Source organism: Podarcis erhardii, assembly GCF_964252035.2.
Source record: "Podarcis erhardii genome assembly, chromosome: 4".
NCBI classification, from domain to species: domain Eukaryota; kingdom Metazoa; phylum Chordata; class Lepidosauria; order Squamata; family Lacertidae; genus Podarcis; species Podarcis erhardii.
Window position 1 is genome coordinate 38731105 of NC_138508.1, and position 27107 is coordinate 38758211.

The following is a 27107-nucleotide window of genomic DNA, read 5'->3' on the forward strand; positions in this document are numbered from 1 at the left end:
TCCTCCCATGCTGCAGATGTGTGTGGAATATGTCACATGTCTGTTTACATTCCAGCACTGATTGTTGGAGTCTTGTGAGAGGAAATTGAGATACGCTGTTTCCGCTCTGTATAGCTTTTGCAGCTCTCTCTCCAAGGAAGAAAGACTAAGAGAGGAGCCATGTTTTCTTTGTTCTGTTACGTTTGATTTAATTTGCAATAAATTAGGCTTAGATGTTACTCCTCAAGGCTGAGCTTCTGTTTTGAACTCTGCTTGTTGTGTGCTCATGTCCCTGGACTAAATTTTGCAAATTAAAGAACAGATAGATAAAAGGGTAATAAGGAAAAACAACATAGTTGAAAAGAGAAGGAAGATGTAAGAAGCTGCAATGAGGTGGTTGGGAAGTCACTTGTGAAGAAATATTGTTACTGTTTGTTAAAGAATAAATGGAATATGAATATGAATCATAAACTTTAAACTCAATAAAAAGCTTTTTTTAAAAAAGAAAAAAGAAGGAATGGCCTAACTGTTGTCTATGCTCGGTAACTTCAAGGTTAGATTACTGCAACGCATTATACGTAGGGCTCCCTCTGAAGACAGTTCGGAAATTTCAGCTAGTTTCCGGGCCCAATTCAAAGTGCTGGTTTTGACCTATAAAGCCTCAGGACCGCAATACCTCAAGGACCGCCTCTTCTCATATGAACCTACCCAGTCCCTGAGATCATCTTCTGAGGCCCTTCTTTGTGTGCCTCCTCCTCAAGAGGTCCGGAGGGTGGCAACACAACAACGGGCCTTCTCTGCAGTGGCTCCCCATCTGGGGAATGCTCTCCCCAGGGAAGTTCGCCTGGCACCTTCATTATCCACCTTTAGGTGCCAGGCAAAAATGTTCCTTTTTAACCAGGCCTTTGGTTGATCTTATTGACACCCAACACCCTTTTAGAATGTGGCTTTTTGGGGGCGGGGGTTATTAGGTTACTGCTTTTGGTTTGATTTTATATGTTCTGGTCTTGTTGTGAGACCTCCAGGTATAGGGTGGTGTATAAGTTGAATAAATAATAAACAATACTAATAATTACTACTACTGCCGCTGGCAGGCAACTCGGCCTTCAAATGGCCCAGAAATGGGTTGTCCCACATTCTGCCAATACTTATCCCTGAAGCGCAAGTGACAAATCACAATATATAAACAATAAATACACAAATACACAATAAAGCAAACAAAAAACCCTTGAGAGTCCTAAAGGGTTAATCCCTTCAGGATGCACCAATAAGCAAGGAAGGCGAATCATACAAACCAATAAAGCTATCTCCTCGAAATACAAAATTCTTCTGCAATGGGTTCCCCCTAAATTCCACCCCTTTGGTATGTACAATTCGCCTCCATGCCCTGGCACTCTTTTACTTTAGTTTTGAACGTAAGCTATATTTTTGCATACATTTTTTGAGTAGACTTACTAATACAAAAGACTTACTAATACAAATGAAATTGCTACAGAAATCAAAAAGAACGTCGTACTAGATTTAGAATATTTTTCATTATTGGGCTGCAACCTGAGAAAATGTCCCACCAATGATGCAACATCAGATCTTCTATGCCTTGGGTAACCCAAACTAACTCAGCTCACTCTTGCTTAATTCCTATCTTCATCCCTTTATCATTTTTGGATAAAGCATGCAATTTGGCCTGAACGTCCTTACTTTCCCATAGCATTTGGGCTACTGAAGCCCCAAAGAGGCAGGAGCAGCTTTGATCAGCCCAGAAGTCATCACACTTGCCCTCTTTGTGGGAGGGGCAGAGCGTCCATTACCTGGTTGCCTTTGCTGGCTATGCGGTGCAGCTCCTGCTGCAAGTTGGGCCTGGAGGTGTTCAGATCCCACTCTGAGGGGTGAGGAGGGCTCACCCTCTATTCCTCACGTCACACAATCTGCTGCTCAATGACGCTGGTACTCAATGTCCCAAATAAAGCTTCTTCAAATGAATTTGTTTTCTACTCCTGCTTGATTCTTAATGATAAGTAGCAGAACGTGAAACATCGTCTATGCAAATGTCACACTGAGAATTCCACAGGTAGCATCTTGCTGATGGCTGGACAGGACCTTGGTGACCCAAGCGGTGGATCTATTACAGCTTGCTCTTGGTATCAGTGACTTTTGGAGGAAAACCAAAGGCTGAAGACTGCGATAGAAGCTACTGAAGAAAAGTCACCCTGGCTTGAAAGAAAAGATGAAGGCAGTGAAGACATGGAATGCTCTAAATCCCCCAAAGACTCCTTAGATAGTGTGAAGAATCCCTGTGGCTATTTTTGTTTCTCATTTTATATGTATTTCTATAATCTTTTTTTTAAAGGTTTATTTCAAGTGAAAATTGCTGCTGCTCCTCCTTAATAAACAACAACTGCAAATTCTAAGAAGAAATAATGGAAATTCATAAATTCCACAACACTTTAATTGCATTATGTTAATGAAAACTATTATTGATTCAAAACCCTATCAAATTAAATTTGAGCAATGGCTCTTCACATTAAAACACATGCCGTTCAAATTTCCTGCATAACTCAGAAAACTTTTATCCCAAGGCACAAGAAGAGACAAACCAAAATAGTTCAAGTTGTTGAGGAACTTCTGCCTCCTTTACTCACCACCTGTCTTAAAAAGAAAATCTGTGGCATATATCTCCTTTGCTTGTTACAGTTTGAAAATATGGTCCCAGATTGTGTAGACTGTGGAGTGTGGGGATGTGATATTTCTATAGCCTCTTGAAAATGAAACATTGCTTTGTGTATTCAGTTCCCCACTATTTATGCCTACCACACCCCTCACTAAATCCTAGTGCAAGTGCGCTGGAACATTCACTGTTACAATTCTGGGATTTTTCAAGACAAATGAAAATCTGTTTTATGCTTACAATGCTATACTCACCCTTGCCCAATTCATCGTCATCGCTACAAAACCCGTTTCTCAAATAGTGGACAAGGTGTTCTCCAAAACTGCCACAGGGACTATATGGCCATCAAACAATTATATATAAAAAATAAATGTTAGAAATCATTGCATTCAGCTGAGGAAGGGAACAGCTTTGCTGGCACTCCTCATATAGCAATGAGAATTCCAAACATAGAAAAGAAGTCATTAACACATTGTGGCCTGGAAGGAAAGCATTGTATTGCTTGTCAATGGGCTGTCATATCACCTAAGTTCTGGGACATTCATGAAGACCTTTCTCCACCTGCCCATGGCATTGGACACAGACATTGAGGTAGTAGAAATGCAGAAGATAACTGGTTAACCCAAGGAAGCCTTGCACAATTAACCCTTCATGTGACCATATGGAAGCAGGACTTTACAGCTCTCCTAAGCTCAGCAGTAGTGATTCTAATGCCGACTGCTGCTGACTCGATTGCTTGCAGCAGTGCTCCTTGTGCAGTGATAACACAACTGTAGATTAATTCCTTTACTTGCCTGCTAGCGTAGATCATGAGACATACCCTCCCCCCAGCCAGGTAAAGGTAGCTTAGCAATTAAGCCTCATGACTTGGGGCGTACAAGGGTATGAAAATCCTTAGCATATTTAGTAAAGAGATAGGGTGCTTTGATGCATGCTTGAACAGATGTAGGCATAGCCTGGCCAGACTGAGGTCTACTCTGCTGCTACATCCCTGGGGCTCCCACTCAGACGAGAGAATGCCACTTGTTCCGTATGTTCCTCTCTTCTATCCTTGTGTAAAATAAGCCTGCTGCTCAGTAAATTTCAGCCTTTCTTCACTGTGTTTTGCATTTGCTTCAGAGATATAAAATAAAAAACCTAATAGAAAAAAAACCCTTTTGCCTTTGGTGAAACACTAGGGAAGGGGGAGGCCTATACACAATTTTTGCTTTAGGTGCAATCTCTGGAACATAACCCCCCCCCCCCGTAAATTGTGGGCTTACTGTAACGTGGCTTGAGTAATAGGATGATACTGTATCCCTTTAACAAAAGTGCTTCCTTGCTGTCTCCATCCAATGGAACAAATTTATTACATGGAAATTATTTTTCGGGGTGGCAGGTGGTGACATCATCAACTAAGATAGTTGCTTAATTTGCCTCTCCACCTTACACTGTTGCTTAACTGCAAATTAAATTGTCAAAAACAAGAGCCTCAGATGGGGTATGCCTCATAGAAGAAAGAAAAACAAACCTGGTCTACTCAACTTGTGGATTTCATCTTCTCTTCCTTCAGCAACCTTGCCGGTGTTGTCAAACCTACAGACAGCAACAGTGCTGGCCAGGATCTCACAAGGTGGGAACAGAGAGACAAGTCTGATGAACAAGAAGAATTAAAACAGCTGAACTAGTGGGTCCATATCTGCAAACAACTGGCTCAGGATTGGTCCAAGATTGGTCCATAGCTCTCTTCCCTCTGAGAAAGGATATTGCTAACAAAACACTAGTTGAAACACAGACTACCAAAAATGAAGCCTTTGTCCAGAGCCTTCAGTACAAAGCATCCTTAAGATCCCTTGAAAATTCACAAGCAGAATAAAAAATTCAAATGGAAGACATTTTGGCCCATGAGAGATCCTTTAACATTAGGGCCACAGAGTTGTTGGAGGACTTTGGGGAGCAACACTTTCAAGAGGCCTTCCTCTCACAGATCAATTCTTTTTCAGGATCTCTCTCCAAGGACTTTACAACAGAGATGAGAGTTCTGAGCTTATACCCTGGTGCTAACTGGAGTTCAGTATAATTGGGGCTACCCTTTTAAATTATGAGTAAGCCACAACATCATATCCAAATCGACAACAAAGCTAAAAAACTACTTAATCACTTCAATTTACAGCCTGAATTGAAATACCAGGAAATACAGGTGGGGATGTGTTAAAATTAATATTTTTGGGGGGGAGGGGAAATATACATGAGGAACTGAAAAAATGTTTAAAACAACAATTGGTAAGAAGCTGGAAACATTCCTTTTAGGAATTATAACAAATGACATCCCCAAAGACATGAAGAGAATCTTTTTATATGCAACAGCCGCCACAAGGTTACTGATTGCAAAAAAATTGAAAGACTGGCAACATATTTTTTTTGAAATGATTGCATTCTAATTGTTGCCGTCATTTTTGCTAATTCAATCTAATCAAAATCTCAAACAGGAATGGAAATGTGTAGAAGAATATATGACCAAAAGATGCTCCAACAAGAATTTATTGATGTGTATAGACTGATTTCACAAAGTTAAGCAGATATGTAAAATTGAATGTTTAATTATTAAGGTACAAAAATACAATCTCAATAATAAAGTTACAATAATAATAAGGAAGTCACGCATGGGTGGAGGGAAGACAGAGGGCAAGAAATAAGAAATGGATAAATGTTGGTACATAATGAAATGCGAATTTACAAATATAATGTATATGTATATGTATATGTATCATTATGTAAAGATTTCTTATATGTATTGCAACATTAATAATAAACAAAATGTTTGGGTTTTTTTAAAAAAGAAATACCAGGAAATACAGTAAAGAAGAAACAGATCCAGATAAACATTCCTGGCAGCTGAAGCTGAAAAGAGGAAGGGGAAGAAACATAAGACAGACCTTACGGGAAAGAAAATGTATTCTGAACCCAACAGGGCTGCTTAACATGGATATATAACTTGACAGTGATTAATCCCACCTCCTTGAAATTTTGTGGGAGGGGAGGGGAGGGGAGGGGTCTACCAAGTTTCCTCTGACTTGTCCCTGCTGCATCAGATTCAGAGTTTTCTGTGGATCTGTCAGTGATTTGGGAATTGTTGTTATTGTTTTGGAGGAAGAGGGGAGGAAGCTGGATTATTTTCTGGTATTACAGAGCGGGGGAGGCCACTGCTTCGTTCCTCAGAAATTGGAACCATCAATATCTTTGACCATGCCCCTGGGGAATTAGTATTACCAATGGGAAGTGAAATACTGCCCCCCTCCCTTATGTAGGCCTGGTTCATGACTTCTCCAAAGTACAACCACTCTCAAAACTACAAAAAGATCTTCCCAAATTTGTTGAATTAGATGATTATGGTTCATACTCTTCTGCTTTAATTTGGGAGACTTTCAAAGCAGTGGTTAGTGGAATTTTAAATAGCAAGCATAAAAGAATTGAAAGAGAAAATGCCATTACTTCTACCCTCACCCAAAAATGAGGAATGTGAAAAGAAACAGAAATCCACTGCAAGCAAAAGGATCAACAGTAAATTAATATGCAAGAGAAGAGACTGAGAATAATTAACAATACCCAAAATAAAAGACTCAATGCAATACTCAAAACAGAAATGCCATTAATTTGGCAATAAAAACTCTAGATTACTAGTTAATCAACTCCTCAAGTGTTAACCTAAAAGTCAGGTCCACTCTTTGAAATTTGGTGCCTAAATATTCCAAAATTAACTCTAGAACAGAAATATCTCCTTTTACTATAAAGAAACTGCAAAACTGAAAGCCCTTTAAATCACCAGCTCCAGATACACTGTGTGTCTGTACAAAACTTTTACTGACCAGTTGACACCATTCATCTTAAAACTTCTTTTTGCTATCCAGTCAGGGTAAGGGAATGGATCCCCAATACGTGGGGGAAAAACAACATAGTAGCAATATCTAAACCTCAAAAAGACCTAGAAGCAGTTGACTCTTATTGCCCAATATCTCTCATTAGTGTATATAATAAGCTTTTTACATGATTATTAACCTTAGTTTTACCAAATTACATACACCCAGAACAAGCAAAGTGACAGACTATGGATAGATACATCTAGGAAAAGTGATAGTTATTCATGTTTTAGAAAGAACATCATATCATTCACCTTTTGTTACCATTTTAGGGAAACAGAAGGATGGGTCAAATGTTATTATTGTTATTATTATTATTATTATTGATGTTTGTTATATTGTGCCTTCTATGTTTTGATATATGTACAAAAACCAAATACACAGGATTTTTTAAAAAAACTATTTTTAAATAGTGTCTTCTGCAGTGACTGCAAACTATTCCGGACCTGTCCATGGTTGGGAAAATCTATATGAATACCCCTTCATCTCCCTTCAACAGCAGTGACATTCAGTTATTATCAGCCTAAGCCATGTTCAAGCCAGTGAGGTGAAAGGCTATTTGTATCCTGTTACCAATCCCCCTGAGCCAAACAGGCATTCTATGGTGCTTCTCTTAATCCGGTTACCCAAAGCCAATTTGTTTCTTTATAATGAATTGTGACTTAATAAGATTGTACAGGGTGTACTAGAAGGGGATGCACAATGCAAAGCAAACTGCCGCCCCTCCCCCCATGAAGGCAGATTTTGATATAGGTCTTTCAATAATATTCCTTCCTATCTAAAATGAATGCTGCATGCACCTTTAAAAAACAAAAAGACACCAGCTCCTGCATTTTCCTTTATAAGACATAATTTGCTTTCGTTTTTGGAAATCATTTGCTAACTCTGATTAGTTCACTACTACTTAAACCAAGCTAATGCTTATATAATTAGGAATCTGTTCCTATGCTGCCATGTCATTTAGAAGAGGAAAATATCACATAGGATATTATCAAAGGCAAGCCCCATAAGTGGAAGCTGTGCAAATTGTGCTCGTCAGTAGCCCCCATTCGTTTTAATGGAGAAACATGCCCTAGGAAAACACACACCCCGTCTCAGATTGCATTCCGTATTCATGGACAAAATAAGCAGCTAGAGAGGTAAAAATCCCCAAGGTTAGAAAGCCTCATATTGTGCGGAGAATGACAACGCTTAAATACAGATGTCAGTCACACTTGCTTCCAGCAGTCCGAATAGATTATACAATTGAGAGGCTAAGTTAAGATTAAAGAGCAATGATTTGGAGATGTTACCCTAAATCATTTCAATGAAGAATAATGAAGGTTTAAATTGGCTTAGCATCAAGACGGACAACTGAGGTTAAGAAAATAGGTCACCCAGGACGTTGTAACGCCACTGGCAAGGAAGGGGTATAAATGAAGGCAGCTGCCCTTTGCACTTATCTCCTTAATTATTTCACTTGGCCTGCCACACAGCTTCACCGTGCTTGACAAAGAGCAGAAAATCCAGTGATAAAGATTTTTCTTTTTTCTTTTTTTAAAAAAGGAAAGCCAAACTCCAGCTGAATATCCTTAAGCTGTGAAATACAGCGATCACCAGTTTGCATGACAGAGGCTCTAACACGACCTTTAGCCACGGTGAAACAGGTAGAAATTAACATGCAGAACCTTTGCCTGGCAAATGCAGTGATAGCAAAAGCTACTACCCCTGTTGATTTCGGCCTGTTTGTGAAACTGTAAAAAGTGACAATAGTCTCAATCTTGTGCGACAAACAGACAGAGTGGAATGAGATTGAGTGTTTGGGGGGGGGGGAGGCTCGGTTAATTTCATTGTACACAGGTTGTACATTGCCAATAAAGGTATTATTATATTAATCCACATCACAACAAGCCTCTCCAGGTTCTGTGTTGTGTTAAACAAATTTTACCCAGTTGCTAACATTGCCTTCTTTGGCAAAGCAAAGGATAAATGTCCATTAGCTAGAAAGAATGATTTGGCGGGCAATTCCTTTTTTCTGTCAGTGCTCCTGTGCTTTTAACATTACACGACAGTTCAAAACTCATCTGGTTTCCACTGCCATGAAGATGCAGCAATAGGGAAGCTATTTAAGGTCAGCCTGCCATGGAGATGTCAAATCCTTTGGGTAAAAGAGGTAGCTGCCCTAATAACTGAGCTGGAGGCTGGAGGCTGTTTGTAGAATGAGAAGTCACCTAGAAGAGAGCCTGCAACACAAGAGATTGAAAAAGGTTGGAGTGACACACTTCCTGAACATCTGGTAAAAGCCAACTAACAATGAAAGCCACTATTAGCCATCTCCAAACACAGGGCAGCCTTTCTCTAGCCCTTGGCATATTTGTGTTCAAAGCCGTATAGACTTCGAAGCAGAAGAGCAATTTGATCAGAAATGCCAAAATGGACTGTGATGGTGCATGACTAACCTCATTCACATCTACATTTAAACATGTATAGACTGTATAGGCAGTTTGTCAGGCCTTTGGCCAGGGCACAGCCTGACTCCCTCCTTTGGCAATCCTCACAGAACTCTAGCCCAATGGTTGCCATTAATCTGATTTGAATTAATTTTATAATGAAATGATTTTAGAATGTTTTATCATTTTACTGTTGTTAGCCGCTCTGAGCTCGGCTTCGGCTGGGGAGGGCGGGATATAAATAAATTATTATTATTATTATTATTATTTGCAGTGCATAGTCAATACAAAAGACAGTGAGCACATATCACCACAGATAGAAGCAGTTCCTAACAGAGTCAGCCTAATAGATCAGCCAAGCCAACCCAACTGCTTCAATGTCCAACATTTCATGAGATTTCAGACTTTTTTGGTTTCCGAAAAGGAAGGAAGAAATGGTGAAAAAATAATTTGACTGAACAGTGAAATACAAGATTTGGTTCCCAGCAGAACAGCGCAACATCTACATTTGCTTTGATTTTTAGAGCAGTGTGGGTGGTAAGCATGCATTGCCTGGGCATCTAGGGTCAGGCATTACTGAACCACAGAGACTTCCCATGAGCAACTTGCCCCCCCCCCAAAAAAATGCCAAAAGCAAAGCAAACCAAGCTATTTTTAAAGGCTCGCCTTCCCTCCTTCCCAACAACATTTCCTAAGCTCCAGCTGCTAGTGGAGAACTTCACTTCTTAAAGGGCAACCCTTTGGCCTGAGACATTCCAGAGACTTTTGCCTGTGACACTAGACTATTGAGGTATTAGGGGGGCCACTGGGTCCCTTGGGCTCAGGAAAAGTTGCCCATGAAGGTCCTGAGTCCCTGGTGCTGTGGGAGGCTGTTTTGTGCCCCTGTCTGTGTCAGCTTCAGGCCCAGTGGTCTCTCTATTGCTAGGTACAGGCTCAGAGTCTTGAATCCGTCTAGCCCAGGGGTTCTCAACCTGTGGGTCCTCAGATGTTGTTGGACTACAACTCCCATCATCCTAATATCATCTGGGGACCCACAGGTTGAGAACCGCTGGTCTAGCCCCTTAGCTGGTGACTTGGCAGATGCCTGCTCTGCATCTTGGTTGCTGGACGCTGGGGTCATTCCATTGGTTCTCCACTTCCAAAACTAACCCCAGCAGGAAGTGCCAACACTGAGAGGCAGCAGGAAGAGAAGCATTTTCTAAGTGGTTCTTTTGACTACCTTGAAGGCCAAAGTAGGTATGATATTAAATAAGTTTAGCATTTAATATGCAGCTTTTTAAAAAGAAAAAATGCCTGTGGCATCAACAGTGTGGTGGGGCTGATTGCTATTGAAACTGCAGTAGGTAGTAGGATACTGAACCCTTCTTCCCCAGCTGCAATCTTGAAACAAACCTCTGCTTTGGAACGATTTAAGTATCTAAAGATATAATGAGATGAATAAGAAGATAAAGAATTGTAATGGGATATGGTCGTTATTTTTATGTTATGCTTAGATATTTATTTAATTTTCTTTTCATGTTTTTGGAGATTTATGTAATGGTTGCAACTGTTTATTTGTTTTTCTTTTTGGTTACTTAAGTGAAAATGAATAAAAAGAATAATAATAATAAAAAAACACCTCTGCTTTGAAGCTGGTGTTTTCAATGGGAGGAATACTCCTGTCCGCAGCTTTAGAGATATGGCTTTCTCCATTCATATGTATTTTCTCATATGTATTTTCTTCTTTGCTAGAAATAATAAAATCTACTTGTGCCTATACTGTAACTAACAGAGTATGATTAGTGAGAGGTAGCAAAATTGCACCATTTAAAACTTTATTTTAGAATTTTTTTGTTCTGTTTCCAAGTGGGCTCTCAAAAAATGAAAGATAATAATAAAGCAATAACTATATCCAGATACTCAGTATCAAAACACACATTGGTGAACAAATATAGCCTAAGAGATGCAAGAGTCTGACTCAGAAGGGTAGAGAGGATGCATGGTGAATTTCCCCAGGGAGGGTGTTCCAGAATTGCAGCACTACCCCTGAATAGGTACCATCTCTAGTAAAGTATTAGGAAAAGGGTGGCAGCACAATTTGTTTGGTCAATATAAAACTTCTAATTCTGCCATCCAAGCCACTTCCAACAATTACTAATTATATACCACATAAATGTATTCAAATACTTGGCAATACTGTATTAATATACTTCTCACTTCAGACAATATGTTGTTGCAAACAGTGTGGTACATTGCTACTGATTAACTGATTCTTATGTTTCAGCAGCATCCAAAGGAACTGCAGGTTCTGAATGAAACACCAGGTACATAACAGGAATGAGTTATTGATTTGAGCTTGTGAAGCACTTCCAGCCACACAAAAAAAACCTATTGTAGGTGCAAAACCTTTGTCACAAACGTCAAATCACTACAAGTCAGCACAGTGTGGCGTTTCATATTAGTATCTAGAAAGTGTGTTAACCAGACATTATAGTTGACACCGCTGCTTAAAAATAGATTGCTAAGTACTTTGACTTGGCAATCAAACACAGTAACATCAATATCTAACTAATGCAGCAGGGGTTGCCACACTTATTTTTGCAAGAATTCCTGTATGCCTTCAATAGCTGCGTGTCAAGCAGAACATCAACAGGTGACCAATGGCCAGTCTAGAGCTGATGGTGAGAGGGCCCATAGCTCATTGGTAGAGCACATACTTTATATGCAAAGATCCTAGGTTCAGTTCCCACTATCCCCAACCAACATGGCTGTAAAGGACCTCTGGCCAATCCTTGCAAGGCTCAGCACCAGTCATGGTACCTACAGGCTCAGTATTTCATAGGAGGCATTGGGTTCCTCCAGATGGGTGTTTTTGCAGACACATTCTGAACATGCTATTTATGTAATAATAGTGCCTTTGCGGTGAATTTATACTGGACCATCACTGTTACCGCATGCCATCTGGAAGGTTAACCTTGTGTTCTTGTGTTTTAGCACTGCAAAAGCAGGACTAACACCCGTCCCAGAACATTTGTTGTATGGAAAGTTATAGGTTTTCAGCATGAAATTAGAGGACATGCACCGATTGGAAACAAAGCGTTATATCCACCCTCAACTTTTTGCAGGCATACTATTGAAAGTGTGGTTTGTGTATTACCACCCTGATCCTACAAGGAGCACAAATCATCATGAATACACAATAACAAGGACGGCTGGAAGGGCTCTGGGTTTGTGCCCTAGCACAACAAATCTATTTTTTAAAAGTAGACATTTTATGGCTGAGGAAAGGGATAGCAAAGTGCATTGGAAAGTTTGGATGTGTAAATGACCAACTGGAAACCAGGATGAGTGCTCAATAAAATAAATGAGATCACTGCCTGGTGCAAGTAGAATTAAACTGAATATGTGTGTTAGGATACAGAAAACAAGACATCAAACTGCCTGAATAACCAATTGGACTTCAAAACAGTGCCCACGCTCTCTCACCCCTGGGGCAGCCCTCATTCCCCCTCAGTCTTTTGCATAAAGAGAGCCCCACTCTGTACCTACAGACTCTGCCTCTTGAGCAACTGGGAACCCTTCACCCAGCAAACCCAGGCTCTTGCACTGACTGGCATAAATCATTGCCTCCAAACAACCATAGCAAAAAATAATAAATCCTCCCAGATGCTTTTTCACAAGAGTAACAGAGCAAAACAAATACAAAAAAGGAAAGAGGCTGGTACCCTCACCCTCATGAAGACACTGAGATAGTAGTTGCAAGGGAGAATTCCCCCTTTGGAACAGCCCACCGGTAGTAAGCAGCCTGTTGTGGGGTGGGCAGCAATCCTTAAATAGTGATCTCTGGGTTGAATGTCAGTTAATAAGCCACAGCTGCTGTTTCTCTTCCCTCTAGTCCTAACAAGACTCACAGGCCTCAAGGCCAGCAGGGCTACAAGGAGATTTGCTGGCCTGTCCCATCCATCTGGTATCTGAAGAAGTGTGCATGCACACGAAAGCTCATACCAAGAACTGACTTAGTTGGTCTTTAAGGTGCTACTGGAAGGAATTTGTTTTGTTCTGTCCCATCCATGTGCTCCTGATAACAAGCTGGGTCAGCATCCCATCTGAAGCTCTGTCAGTGCACGATGGATGATAAAGAGTGTTCAATCCAGGGATTGAGAAAAAGAACTACAAAATGACTGACTTAAGGGCAAGAATGATATGAGCAAGCCCTGGTAGAGAGATCTGTTCAAGCTTCAGGCTGCAATCCCATACATATTTGCTTGTGAGCAAGTCCATTGAGCCCATAGGTTCTTACTTCTGTTTCTCATTTTTGCCATATTGAATTCAGTTTTCTAGCTTTCTACAACAATTTGCATTTTTTTAAAAAAAAAGATCCTCATGAAAAATCCTCAGCATTTGAGTGTGAATTTCTCATAATAAACACAATTTTACATGCTGTTTTGACTACTGTACACATTTTTGCAATTTCCCCCGTATAATGCATTTTTGTATTTCTTTCACAAATAAGTTCATATATATGCACACTTTCCCATAACACATGCATTTTTGTGGACATTAGTTGGAGAACTGCATTACAACATTCAGATAAATGTGAATTTGAGGATGGCAGGATTTCTGTTCTCATGTTATTTCAGAAAGTTTAAATTTGATAAATTCAGTTTTGAGTGAAAATGGAATTTCTCCCCCACCACAACCTTCTGAGTAAACACACAAAGAACTGTGCTGTAAATATATTAGTTGCAAATATATGAATATTGTCAACTGACGGTTCAGACATTACCAGAGAAAAAATCATTTGCCACTAATCACAGGTGATTGTTTTATTCCAATAAATACCACAGTGGTAACTATATTCACAGTCACTTGCTGTGCTATCTCTACACATTAGTTACTTAATCACTTGTTTGCTTAAGTCATGTTACTTGGTGATCTGAATTATCCTTCCTGTATCAATTGAATGTATTGTTTTTGAATAGTGTTGCTTCTTCTCTCTGAAGGTTATTGAGAGGTTTGACCTGGACAATATTTTACCACAACAGGAAGATAGACCTACCTCTTATCTCCTACCAGTAAATCCCAAACTCCTTTTCCACCATCTGCCCTAAACAACTGTCCCCAGTACAGGGTTATTCTTACATGGCCTATAGAAGAGGTCAGTCTATGCTTCGGTTAATGCAATAGATACTTCTGGGTTATCAAATGTGAACTTGTTTAACTACATTGCATCATTAGTCTAACCAAAGTCTCACAAGACAAAAGGCAGGCAGGATTTCTTTCAATGGAAAATATCTGTGTGCAGAACTTCTTAGAGGCCCCTGTCTGAAAATGTCGCTCAAAGTTCTGGAAAAAACATAGTGGTTTCTCCCCAGGAAGTCTATGGCTTTCAGTAGCTGGTGAGACTATGAAAGTAATGGTTTCAAGAGAGACACCTTTGTTTTCAAATACAGTTAAATGCTATTTAAAACCAAGGCCATGGTTTATTTTTAGGGTTGTATGCTAATTAAGTAAAACTAAGGGTGATATACAAGGTTAGTCAGACTCAAAATAGATCTATTGAAACCAATGTGCAGTTACTGATGCCCATCGGTTACAATGGCTCTGCACATGATTCAATTGGAATGCCACCCTGAGTGAGTTAATTGATTAAATTTGCATAAAACCTCACATACAAATAACATTTCTGAAGGAAACAACATGTTTTGTTTTTTAGATGAGACACTCATTTGTCATAGCAGGCATAATCTTAAAAAGACATTTCCTCTTGCATGAGGTAGAAGGACACATGTCTCTCTTAAGGTAACACTTGCCACAGTTTTTATAGGTATTTGTATTAAAACTATTCTTTTAAAAAGGAAAACAAAAATCTTCTGCCCAATAAATTGGGAGTAACCTTTCAGTTAATGAAAAAGCTATATGAAAAAGTTAGTAATTATGTACAGAGCAATCACATACATGCCTTTTTAGAAGTAAAGCCTATTGATTTCAATGGGACACACTGTCAGGCATATTAGTATAGAACTGCAGCCTTCAACTGACCCAAATCCGGAGCCTGTCATTACTTTATTAGAACTAATGCAACATGTTACAAAATATGACCAATGAAAATGTTGTAATAATGGTATAGCCCAATTATGGATTTTGATTTTTCCCCCTCAAGTGGGTCATCAAAAAAGCACAGGAAGCAAATTAAATGTTGCAGCCTTATTCATTTCTTTGTTCTTAATAGTCTAGCAGGTCTCTCTGTGTTATATGCATCCTTAGAAAAATCTTGGTTTTGCTAAGTGAGAGACAAAAATCGGCAAATGTTGATTAGCGAGCAGATGCCCTGAGTCAGCTGTGACTGAAATTAGGGTGGCCAACTTTTTAACCAGCCTCTGCAGCTGGGGCTTTAAAAGTGGCTCCACATGTGGCATGAAGATAAATATCACCCGCTCCTTGCTGCCTAGCCCAGGTTTACAAGCACAGCTGCAGAAGCTTGTTGAAAATTGGCAGACCTCCAGTCATCCAAGCATACTTCCAGTGAGTTCACATGCTTTCTTAAAGGGGCTGCACTAGTTACCAGTTCATTGCCTAGTCCATTTTAAGGGGCTGCTATTGGTATAAAAAGTCCTAAATGACTTGGGCCCCAACCATCTGAAGGAGCACTTCCTCTCATTTCACAACCTGCTTCTTGCTGCCAGTCCCAACTGTGGCTGTCCCAAGTTTCAGACAGGGTTATTTCCCACCCCTATCTGGTGATGCTGGAGAGTGAACCTAGAGTCTTTTGCATGCAAATCATGTACCACAGAACTATGGATCCTCCCCAAGTGCATATCTTTGCTTTCTTCTTCCAGTTATATGCTCCTTTGAAGAAAAAAGCAAAAGTTTGCATATTTCCCTTCCACTTTGGGACCCAGCTGGGACAGGCATGACAGCACTTTTCCCTCTCATGCCGTTGGGCCCGCTCTCACTTAAATTGCCCCCCACTTCACTGAACAACCCTTTACCTGAAGGTCTCTTTCCCTTTCCCCTTGAAATTTTAGCCCAGAGAATCCTGCGTAGGGGTATTTGTGAGGGGGTAACTAGTAAGTTGGAGTCTCAGACTGGTTTTCTTTAAATAAACAATAAAGATTCATTTAAGGCAAGATAGTAAATCACTCAAAGGGATTCAACTTAGGTTGCTTCAGGAATACAGTATGATTTCTCTTGAATTTGTCCTCAGATCAAAGGGCTCTCCACACCCCCTCCCTTCACTGAGTCTGGGAGTTTATTCTTTTCCTTAGAAGAATCTCTCCCCTCTAGTCTGGAGTCCCAAGTAGGCTGTTCCTTTCCAGCTCCTACTTCTCCTGGCTCAACCTCTGCCTCCCAGTAAAATTCCAGTCTATTCCTCCTACAGGACACCACATTCTGTCCTTCACAATATGCTTAGAGCGGAAGCTGTTTCCCTCCCAGAACCAGCTCTTTCTCCCATTCACTCTTTATACCTCAACCTGTCTCCCTACCTATCTCCCAACCTCTCCAACCTCCATAATTCCAACCCTCTCAACTCCCACAACTAACTGTCTCTTTTCAAATCCTTTCCTTTTAAACTCTTCCCTCCTGGAACCACGGCTAATCAGAGGCTGCCGTTTGTTAACCATTTGTTGGCAGGGAAGAATGTGGGGGGTGGGTGGAGAAAAGAAACACTTGTTGCTCCAACCTGTTCAGCAAAAGCAGGGGAAGGAGTAGAGGGTGTCTCATGTGCAGTGTATGCATAACATGCCCACCCCCCTGCCTATATCCTGCGCTATATGGAGCGATTTCCATTCCCCCTTCTACTCATTCATCATCATAATGATGCCGCCGCGGTGGTGGGAAATGAGAGCAGTCAGATGTGAAAAGCCTCTTACTGTATTTCTGCCTCGTGGCTTGTCAAGATCCACAATTTGAAATTGGATTCAGAAATTAGGAGAGGCTGCACTAAATGAGTGTTATTGTTGTCTTAATGACAGAAAAATGTGAATCCCCACAATGCAATGCATGTTCTATGTGAATCCTTCATCAGAGGCTCCACTCAAGAGTGCTTCGATTGGAGGTGGAGGGCTCTCACTGTCACACTTCAAATGCATCACTTGAACACATCTTATCTTTTCTTAAGAAAACAATGAAGAGAGGGGAATCGTAGCCCACGTCCCGTGGTTGTTAGAGAAGAAGCCTTGGTGTCTACTCTGTTTCCTGTTTGCATCTACAAAGATTTAAACTTGTGCTTCAGGTGCCCATATTGACTCAAAATTGGGCCAAGTAAACGCATCCCACATAATCTGCAAAGTTATCTCAACTCTGAAACCTTTTTTGTTTCCTATTTGGATGAAAGTGCTGAATTTATGAACAGCAGGAAATTGAAAGGTATGTACCTTTTCCTCATTACTGGTAATTTGGGGCATGCTAATTTAGGCTAATTATTTTTGCAGAAGGTTACAAATCTTATCGTTCAACACTTGCATTAATTATTCTGATGACTAGTTATTATTGTCATCTTCATAAACCTTAGATAATCTCAGATTAGGTGGAGGAACAATTCCATTAATATTGGTAGGTACAATTAATGTTTGTGCTTTATAATTGCTACCTGACCTAAGGGACCGCTGCTTTTTATCCTGTGCCTTTTACCCTCTGAAGCCACGCAGCTTGAATATTAAAAACCCAATTAACTGTGTTCTGATTAACTGCTATTTAAATATACCTTTCAAGAGATTCAGACCCTTTTTAAGATGTTCAAGCCTATCCCGAAAGGTCATCAAGGTGATTACTTTGTTCACCCCAATTTTATATTGTTCAGTAACTTGCAGGAAGAAACTACTGTATGCATGTTTACTCACAGAAGGAAGTCCCACAGAGTTTCTAAGTAGGCATAGGATTACTACCTTAATGGATTTGCTTTTGGTAAGGGTCACTGCTACAGGAACTTATTTATACTGCTGAGAGTTTGGAGAAAATGTTTTCTTTGTTTTTAGGTAAAGGTAAAATTATAGGTGCAGTATTAAGCAGATTCTACTTTCATTTGCCTGGTATGCAGTGAGTAGAAAATAAACTATAGTCTTTTTATTCAAAGGACCATGGTCCCTGGATGCTTGGATCTCCTAGCCTTTTTCTTAAGCAGGTGCTTAAACGACTCTTAGCTATGTCCACACTTCCATATATACTACATCCAGTGTGCTGCCACTGCTGGTTTGGGACATCACGTACACACAACATTATGCCACAATCCATATTTTATGAAATACTGTTTGATGTGTTTCCTACTGATCCAACTTCAATCTGAATTGAGAAAAATATGACCTCTCTGTTTTAAGTCAGTAACGTGTAAGCAGGCTTAATCCTAAATTTTGCACGCTACCTGTTTCTGACGCAATATACTGAACGTAGCAGTGTATTTAGCTTGAGTTGCTCACATTTGTTTTAATTTTATTAGGTTCTACAAGGCTTTTTTTCCAGCCAGAACTTAGTTCCAGTACCTTTCAGGTGGGCGCCATTGACTTCCAGCTGTAGAGGCATAGAAAAGTTTTCATGAGCTGCTTGAAAGATGCCAGTGGAAACTACTGGAAACACTCCTGTTTCTTCTGCATCCAATGTGCTCCCACTGTTCGTTCTGGAGGCAGTTGTTCACACAGAAGCCATATCTATCCTGTGGTTTCTTGTGAAATTCTGCATTCGGATGGCTTTCCCAAGAGCTATTGTTCTAGAAAAATAGGTGCCGGAACTCACAATGAATGCCTCCCTTGTTTCTCTTATAATGGCCACGGTGCCCACCTGAGAGGTGCCGGACCTGAGTTCCAGCAAGCTCTTGTTTGGAAAAAAAGCACCAAACCAGTTTTCTTCCAAAATGAGAAAAAGAATAGCCTAGCTGCATTTTAAACTGGGCAGTGTATACACAAACTAAATACCTGACTTCTTGTTGAAGCCAGCTAGGCTACTACATGGGGAACAAATAACAAACCTTCCTCCAGATGTTCTCAGCAATCACGCTGGATTAAAAGGGCTCACTCAATAGGCCCTCAAGTTTTCCTGGGCACAAGTTATTGTGGGTTTTGTATGTAAACACCTGATCTGCACTTGTTCTACAGGATCAACAGCATTATGTCAGATATAATAGACATCTTGTTAATTACAGCTTCCATAACATGCTGGTCTAAATATCTCTTCAGGCCTATTCAAGCCCTACGGCATCTTCACAAAATCGCGGTATATTTTGCATTTTATTTCCCTTTGACCTCATTGCTAACATAACCTTTATGTGCCTGCCAGCTTAGGTTAACTCTTCATGCATCTCATGACGTGGACTCTGTTCCACAAAACCGTATGTCATAACCAATTCATTAAACTTTAAGGTGCCACAAAAAATATTTGCTATTCCTGCTGCAACAGGTTAACATAGCTGCCCACTTGGAAATTGACACTAAACAAGAACAGGCGGAGATACTAATTAATTCAGGTTGCAGTTCTGTACTCCACATACTTCTCAAGGATGGAATTCAGTGGAGTTTACAACTGAGACCTCAGGGAGCCCTTCTGAACCAATTTAAGACACTTAAGTGCTAAGTACTGATAAAAGTGCAGTGTTTAAGTATCTGCTGTTTCTTTGCAAAGGGAGAGAACCAGAACAGGTGGAGGCTGCACACCTTGTTTCCCAGCAGAGAAACAACCATGTCAGTATGAGCCCCTTCTGTACCGACAATTTTCAGTTTAGTTAGGTGCTGAGTATTTGTAGATCTGCAAGTATCCATACTGTCTGTGCAAGGGAGGAAAATGGAGAGAAAATCAGAACAAATGGCCCTATTTCAGAGTCTTCATTGGCCACACCCCATGACTTTGTAGCAGCCCTGCCAGCTCTAATGGGCACAAATTGGCCCTGCTAAGCAGCATGCATCTGAAAACATAGATGTTTAAGGGAAGCTTGGTCTGAAAATGGCTGCTTGTTTCTTTCATTTTGTTCCTGGATTTGTTGTACAAAATGGGGGCAAGAGAGACTGGAAACAAAAGTGGAAGACTTAAGACCTGTGCACTGTGCAGGAGAGAGGATTTTCTCCCCAGCCCTTTCAGCCTGTGCCATTTTTCTGCTAGAGATCCTACCCCCAGCCCTCTGCCTGTAGCTCAGTGGTCTAACTGATGCTTTGCATGCCGAAGGCTGCAGGCTCAAGCCCTGACATCTCCAGGTAGCCTAGGAAAGATGGACGCACCACTTCCCTCCAGGGTAGATAGTCCTGAGATAGATGGACCAACTCCTTCCTCCTGTGTCCTGCAAGTGTGACAATTATGCAGCAAAGATGTGTTGTTCTTTCCCCAAGGGAAGTACCTTGAAAAGAGAACCAGAGGGCTCTGTGCATTCCACTATTCTGTAGTTGCATTGCACAAAGACCAAAGTTGGCCTTGACTCGAGTGCATAATGAGCCATGGCCTACCCACACCTTCTTTTTTTCTTCTAAAAATAGAGCACCTTTAACGCTCATGAAAATAAACATGAAAGGGTGTGGTCAGGGCCTGTAAAAACCTCAGAAGCCAGGGTGAGCATGGCGACTGAATGTGCTGTTGAACAGGATTTCCAGTGCTAAGAGGTTATAAAGTTTATAGCACATCCCACAATTATAGGTACAAAGACCAGAATGGGGTGGGGATGGAGGACATAGATGGACAGACCACATTGATGGGGCAGGAAGAGGTGTTTATTTTCAGTCTTCCTGGTTGCCCAAGCCACTCTAAGTGGCTTCCAACACATATAAAAACATAATAAAACATCAAACATTGACTGTAACAATCTGATCCAATATAGAAAGTCATAATAATTATGAAGTGTGTGTGTATGTAAATGTTGCTTTATTTTTAATATGTGTAATTTTTTTTTTTTAATAGAAATGGACTGTTTTCAATGTATCCCTTGCTGGGTACCTCTTGGTTTTGTAACGACAATTATGCTTATTTCCTTGGCGAAGAATGTATCGTACTACTTGAAGGAAAAGAAAAGGAAAAGTAAGAGGCAGTAGATTTTTTTGGCTTATGAGATCCTTGTGCTTCATCCAGAAGTTGGTGCAAAATGCTGTCGTATGATTGCTAACGGGAGTGATATCCTGACAGCATATAATCCCTTTGCTCAGAGACCTGCGTTGGTTTGCTGATCTGCAACCAAGCCAAGTTCAAGGTGTTATTAGTAGTATATAATTTCCTTAGCAGCTTGGGACCAGTTTACTTGTGAGATTGCCTGACCCCCATATATATCCTCTCAACCACTTTATGATGCTTGTTCAACATTTGCATGAAGTTGATCTGTTGTTGTGGCAACACTCACATTTTCGAACTTCCTGCCTATTGATATCAGGCAGGTGACTTCTCTGTACTCTTTTTGGTGCCTGCTAAAAACCTTTTTTTGTTCAGGAGAAACATAGCTAGACATGTAGAATGCTGAGATGTGTCTAATCTGGTTTATAGCTTATCATTCATTTTAATTATGTTTTAAATATTTTTAGTTGGTTTTAACTGTCCCCCCCCCAATTGTATTATTCTTTTTATATCTCACTTTGAGGCTTTACAACAACCAAGCATATATAAATCTCGTAAAATAAATAAAATAGTTACTAGAACTCTGTAAAATGGTTTCCTCCCTAATGCGACCAAGGCTTCAGTTATCCAGTATAATAATGGGGAGAGTACCAGTGTTACATAAAATCACAAATATTTATTCAGCATTTCCTTTCAGTGCCAAGGAATTAGGCTAGATTTGAGCAAAGTTAAATGCTATTTTTTCTTAAGTACCGTAAATGTCATCTGTGTTTAGATTGATCAGTTTGTAATTCATATACAAAAAGAATACACGTTAAAAATGCCACAGTAAGTTTTCAATAATGTGAGGAGTATTGAGAGCTCAGGGCTAGAACACATGCCTTGTATGCAGAAGGTCACAAATTTAATCTTCAGGGGGGTTGGACTAGATGATCCTCTTGGTCCCTTCCAACTCTACAATTTTATGACTTTGCTGTATTTTAAGTCACTCTGTGATATTGGGTGTGTAAGTGAGACTTGGTTGTTGCCAATCATAGCCGACTCTGAAGACAATACTGGGCTTTAGGGACCCATATTCTTCTCTCTGTGTAAGTCTGCTTCCTGTGTGGAAGGGGAGCGGGTAGCGCTGCGGTCTAAACCACTGAGCCTCTTGGGCTTGCCAACTGGAAGGTCCTCAGTTCGAATCTCCACAACGGGGTGAACTCCTGTTGCTCTGTCCCAGCTCCTGCCAACCTAGCAGTTCGAAAGCATGTCAGTGCAAGTAGATACGGTAAATAGGTACTGCTGTGGCTGGAAGGTAAACGGCGTTTCTGTGTGTTCTGGTTTCTGTCACAGTTTTCCATTGCGCCAGAAGCGGTTTAGTCATGCTGGCCACATGACCCAGAAAGCTGTGTTTGTACAAACACTGGCTCCCTTGGCCTGAAAGCCAGATGAGCGCTGCAACTCTATAGTCGCCTTTGACTGGACTTAACCGTCCAGGAGTCCTTTACCCTTTTTTACCTAAGTCTGCTTCCTGTGTGGAAGTAGAAGTCTGGAATTAGTCTGAAATTAATCTGAACATGATCACAAAGAGCTGCGCTCCTGACACTGTAAATGAGAAAAGGTAAATTCTGCAGGCAAGACAGGCTGGAAAAACATGCTTTGTAAATTGTAGGAACTATTTTATTTTTGTACGCATTCAAATAAGAGGGATGGTGGAGTCTAGCTGGTCGCCTGTGGGAGAGTTCAACCAAGGACAATTGGGTTAATTTTTATTAAGTTACTTTGCACATACTAGATATCCTCAGTTCAGGTTTTACTATACATTTTGATCACTTATTTGGGATCTTAAAGGTTTTGAGAAAGCTTTTCTCTTGCACACTTTTACTGCAGAGTTGCTTAGACACAAGAAAATGTACAAAAATATGGATTAAATGAACTTATTAAGGGAATAACATCTAAACGTGAGCTGTTAAATTTAGGCTGCTGTGCCTAATTACTGACTGGAAAGGTGTAAGTCAGGAAAGATTTAAAATAATAAAACAGCTTTATAGAAGATGAGTTAAATGAAGGTGTGAAATGATTTCCTAATTTGCTCAAAATATTTTCCAGATAAAATATATGAAGACTATCAGCAATACGACCCAAGGTATGGCAAATGTTTTCTTTCTTTTTTTATGGGTGAAAAGTGATTGGGCTGGTATGGCAGGTTATCTTGATTACATATAAATACAAATATTTATTTAAGACATTTCTGTACGGCTTTTCACATCATTCACATGACTGCGAACAACTTTAAAAATGCAAGATTGGCATCAAAACTGTCACATATAAAATGCAGCTGAAACCTTGTCCAGGGTTAACATCAATAGCCAACCTACTGAAAATGAAGCATTAGCAAAAGCGTGAAAGCATGGAATGTTTAATGTGACAATGACCGCTCCCCACTTAAAACGGGGGGCGCCTTTTGCGTGGACGCGTGCAGCCCTGGATCTGGAGTGGCCCCATCAGCATAGGCTTTGCCTTCCCCCAGGTGGGATACCTGGAGGTCCCCGCCTACCCCAGCGAGTTGTCCAATCCCACCTGGGGGAAGTGTTGCCAGGGAAACCAGGCCAGGTAAGGGGAGGGATTACCTGCCCACACAATAGAGGGTGGATCTTAATTGTTAATCCTCACTTGGCTCCAGAGCTTCTCCCACCCTACCCACCCTCAGTTAATGTCTTCTTTTGCAGGTTAACTTTTTTTTTTTTTTCATAGGTTTTGCAGGTTAACCTGTCTCCACAGGTATGCGGGCGCTGCTACGATAAGGTCGCTGTTAAAGGGCCGGAAAGGAATTTCCCTGCATTGGCAGGTTTCGCCTTTCCCGTAGCAAAACGTCACAACTTTGGCGGTATCAGGCCTTGGGCGGAATCCTTTAGTCCATCTTCCTCTTTGCGGCGGCGATACCAGGGTTCCCCGTTAAAGGGGTTTTTGAAGGGAGGCTTTGGCCGTACGCCGAAAGGTCATTGCTCTCCCCTGCGGCGGCGTAACGGGGGCGGCTATCTCTGCTTGAACATATGTTCTCCAGAGCCGGCCCATCCCCCCCACACACACTGGATAACCCTGATGCTCCCTAGGTCCCCGGCTGGGGACTAGGGAGGGAGAACGCCCAATGCCTGAGCCAAGGTCTACCCACATTTGAAATTTAATAAAGTTGTGGCCAATTTAATCCCATAGCACGTTGTCTAGAGTCGTTATTCCACATGACGGGGGGACCACTCGGGATCTGGGGACTCCACCTGTCCACGCAAAAGGACCTTAATGTTGCTGCTTGTCCAATTTAGTGGGGAGCGGGGAGTGGTTCCATAGATTGGGCACCACCACCAAAAAGGCCATCACCTCCTCGTGATTGCCAAACAGAACTCTATCAGCTGTAGCACAACCACACTCTCTTGCATCGTGGCATACAATATAGCTATAATTTCTTTCGCAGCTCTGGTGAGTTCTATACTGAAGAATGCCCTGTTTATGACAACCTGAATCATCATCACCATCAAGACATACTAAGTAAGTTGCGCTTAAGACGTCTGCCTCCTGCACTTAGGATAGTATGTCAAAGCATTTATTGTGAGAGTAAGCAAATATTTGAATATTTATTTATTTTTATTGAAAAGGAACAGACTATTGCAGTCTAAGTACGTTTAGCACAGCTGAATACAACGTAGCTGGGCACAATGTTCACAGGTACAGTCGTATACAATATATACAGATACATTTAGATTTGAAGATTTTAAAAGCTCCCCCCCCCCAAGAAATTAAATGCTGGTAACTGGACGCATGTCTATCATATTATTTTAACAGCTCAGGTCAGGGAATATTCTAAATGTATTTTCATATTTTATGACGGCCATATTGCAGATTCTAATTAATTTGCTACAGCTCAGCGCAGGATATTTAAATCATTGGTAGCATTACTCAACTCTTTTTTTAAAAAAAATTTCTGTTTCATACAATCTCCAGATGAAAGCTGCTATGAACAAATGAATGCCCACCCTCACACATCTGCCAATGAAGTACAGGTATTACTATGGAGACTTGCTTTCTAGAGAAGGTTGACATTTTGCATCGGAGCTGTTTGTGTGAATGTAAATGCCAGAATCGTATGTTCTGATACTCTTCAGTTGTCAGCTTGGTGCCCTTATACTAGCAGAAGGCCTCTTCTGACCTCCAGGAAGAATGTTATTTAATAAAATTCCCTTCCTCTCCCCGCAAACCAGTCTTTACGTTTGCACAAAGCTCTTTCCACAATCTTTCTAAGGCCCACTATTTGCACCTAACCCAGATGTCTTTAAGGTGCTGCACTTCAAGTCGTCTTCTGCTAGTGCTTCTGCAAAAGTTCACTGAATAGCCCCAATACATTTTCTCCTTATACTCCACAGTTACAGTGGTACCTCGGGTTACATACGCTTCAGGTTACATACACTTCAGGTTACACACTCCGCTAACCCAGAAATAATACCTCAGGTTAAGAACTTTGCTTCAGGATGAGAAAATAAATTGTGCTCCGGTGGTGCGGCAGCAGCAGGAGGCCCCATTAGATAAAGTGGTGCTTCAGGTTAAGAACAGTTTCAGGTTAAGAACGGACCTCCGGAACGAATTAAGTACTTAACCCGAGGTACCACTGTATTGCGTTTACACTTAAAGTCTTTATAAACAGTTATTAAGCACATCAGTGTGCATGGCACTATACAAAGTAGGTTGTTGTTTTTTAAACTGTTGCAAACCTAAGAGTAAGACAAATAAACAATGGCTTCATTCAAACTAGTTTATTCTGTTTTCTTTACATTTCCCTCACTTTTATTTTGCGCATTATATTTGAGCTTTCACACAAGCCACTTCTGAGAAACTAATGGAGTATAGAGCAAGTTTACCACTCATTTCTGCTTAGGGTGATTCTGGAGAAATCCATTTGCAGCCCCCTTAACCTGGGGGTTTTATGCGGTGATTTCCCAGCCCTTTTCACATGTTTATGCCACAACCACTCATGTGACAAGCCATGAGGTGGCATATTGGCATGCACTGTGCTACCTGCCCATTGCAAGGTACCTTTCCCCCCTTTTGCCTCACGAGAAAGTGTGCCAGTGTTTCGGCACAGAAATCCATTCTAGGTAAAGCCTAGAAGAATGGCAGAAAGCAGAGGGAAAGGAATGGTATGGAGGAATGACAAGTGTGAATGACAACATGTTGGTCACAGAACAGGTGTGTTCAGTGTGAAAGTTAGAAAAGGGGACAGAAGCGTTGGCCTTATTATCTGTTAAACTAATGTAATAAACCCCATATACTGCAGCCTTATAGGTTCTTTTAAAAATAACTACAACTCCATGACTAATATGAATTACTTATTCTTTGCCTTCTTGTAGCAGACAGCCGAGCGTCCGATGTGCTATGCTTCCTTGGATCACAGTGTCAGGAGGAAACATAAAAACCCTCGAAAAAAGAAATATCCTACCTTGGAAGTGGATGAAGACCAACTCACCAGAAGCAGCAACTTGCCCTCAGACTCCTGCATTTACCTCAACAGTGAACAACTGAACGCTGAGAATAAACTGTCTGAGGATCCAACTCATGAGGATCCTCACAGACTATTTGGCTTAATTCACACTATGAATGATGCCAATTTTTAGTAGGAATTTGGCCCAGCCAAGTTAATGTAGCTGATAAAACACTTGGAAAACAACTGAACAAGTGGGTTGATACTGGGTAGCTTAAAAATTAGCTGAATAGGAAGGATGTTTGTTCAGTAATATCTCTACATTTATCTGACCTTGGCCTAGCAGGGTCCATTGCCAAGTAGATGGTCAACTGAGAAATAATATACTCTCTCTGTGTGTGTGTGTATATATGTATATATTTATATATATATATATATATATATATATATATATATATATGGGGGGACGGGGTGGCGCTATGGTCTAAACCACTGAGCCTCTTAGGCTTGCTGATCGGAAGGTCGGCAGTTTGAATCCCCGCGATGGGTTGAGCTCCCGTTGCTCTGTCCCACCTTCTTCCAACCAAGCAGTTCGAAAGCACACCAGGGCAAGCAGATAAATAAGTACCCCTGCGAAGGGAAGGTAAACGGCGTTTCCATACACTCTGGCACTCGTCAGTCCTCCATGTGCCAGA

General features: G+C 40.8%; 1 protein-coding gene across 2 annotated transcripts; it reads left to right on the plus strand.

Moving 5' to 3' along the window:
- Positions 1 to 16588: 16588 nt before the first annotated feature.
- On the plus strand, positions 16589 to 26824 carry TRAT1 (T cell receptor associated transmembrane adaptor 1). Of its 2 annotated transcripts, XM_081859831.1 has the most exons (7): positions 16589 to 17318; positions 17752 to 17855; positions 20820 to 20936; positions 23055 to 23091; positions 24415 to 24488; positions 24942 to 25000; positions 26342 to 26824. In XM_081859831.1, the coding sequence occupies exons 3-7, from the start codon at positions 20822 to 20824 to the stop codon at positions 26603 to 26605; spliced, it is 549 nt and encodes a 182-aa protein (XP_081715957.1). In that variant the 5' UTR covers positions 16589 to 17318; positions 17752 to 17855; positions 20820 to 20821; the 3' UTR covers positions 26606 to 26824. The 2 variants fall into 2 exon arrangements, with proteins under 2 accessions (XP_081715957.1, XP_081715956.1); XM_081859830.1 differs by lacking the exon at positions 17752 to 17855.
- The last annotated feature ends 283 nt before the right edge of the window (positions 26825 to 27107 follow it).

Coding starts and splice junctions, on each gene's coding strand:
- TRAT1 (XM_081859830.1), top strand. CDS start 17,297: ATGAACAGCAGGAAATTGAAAG. Junction 17,319..20,819: donor GAACAGCAGGAAATTGAAAG/GTATGTACCTTT, acceptor TTTTTTTAATAG/AAATGGACTGTTTTCAATGT. Junction 23,092..24,414: donor TATCAGCAATACGACCCAAG/GTATGGCAAATG, acceptor TTTCTTTCGCAG/CTCTGGTGAGTTCTATACTG.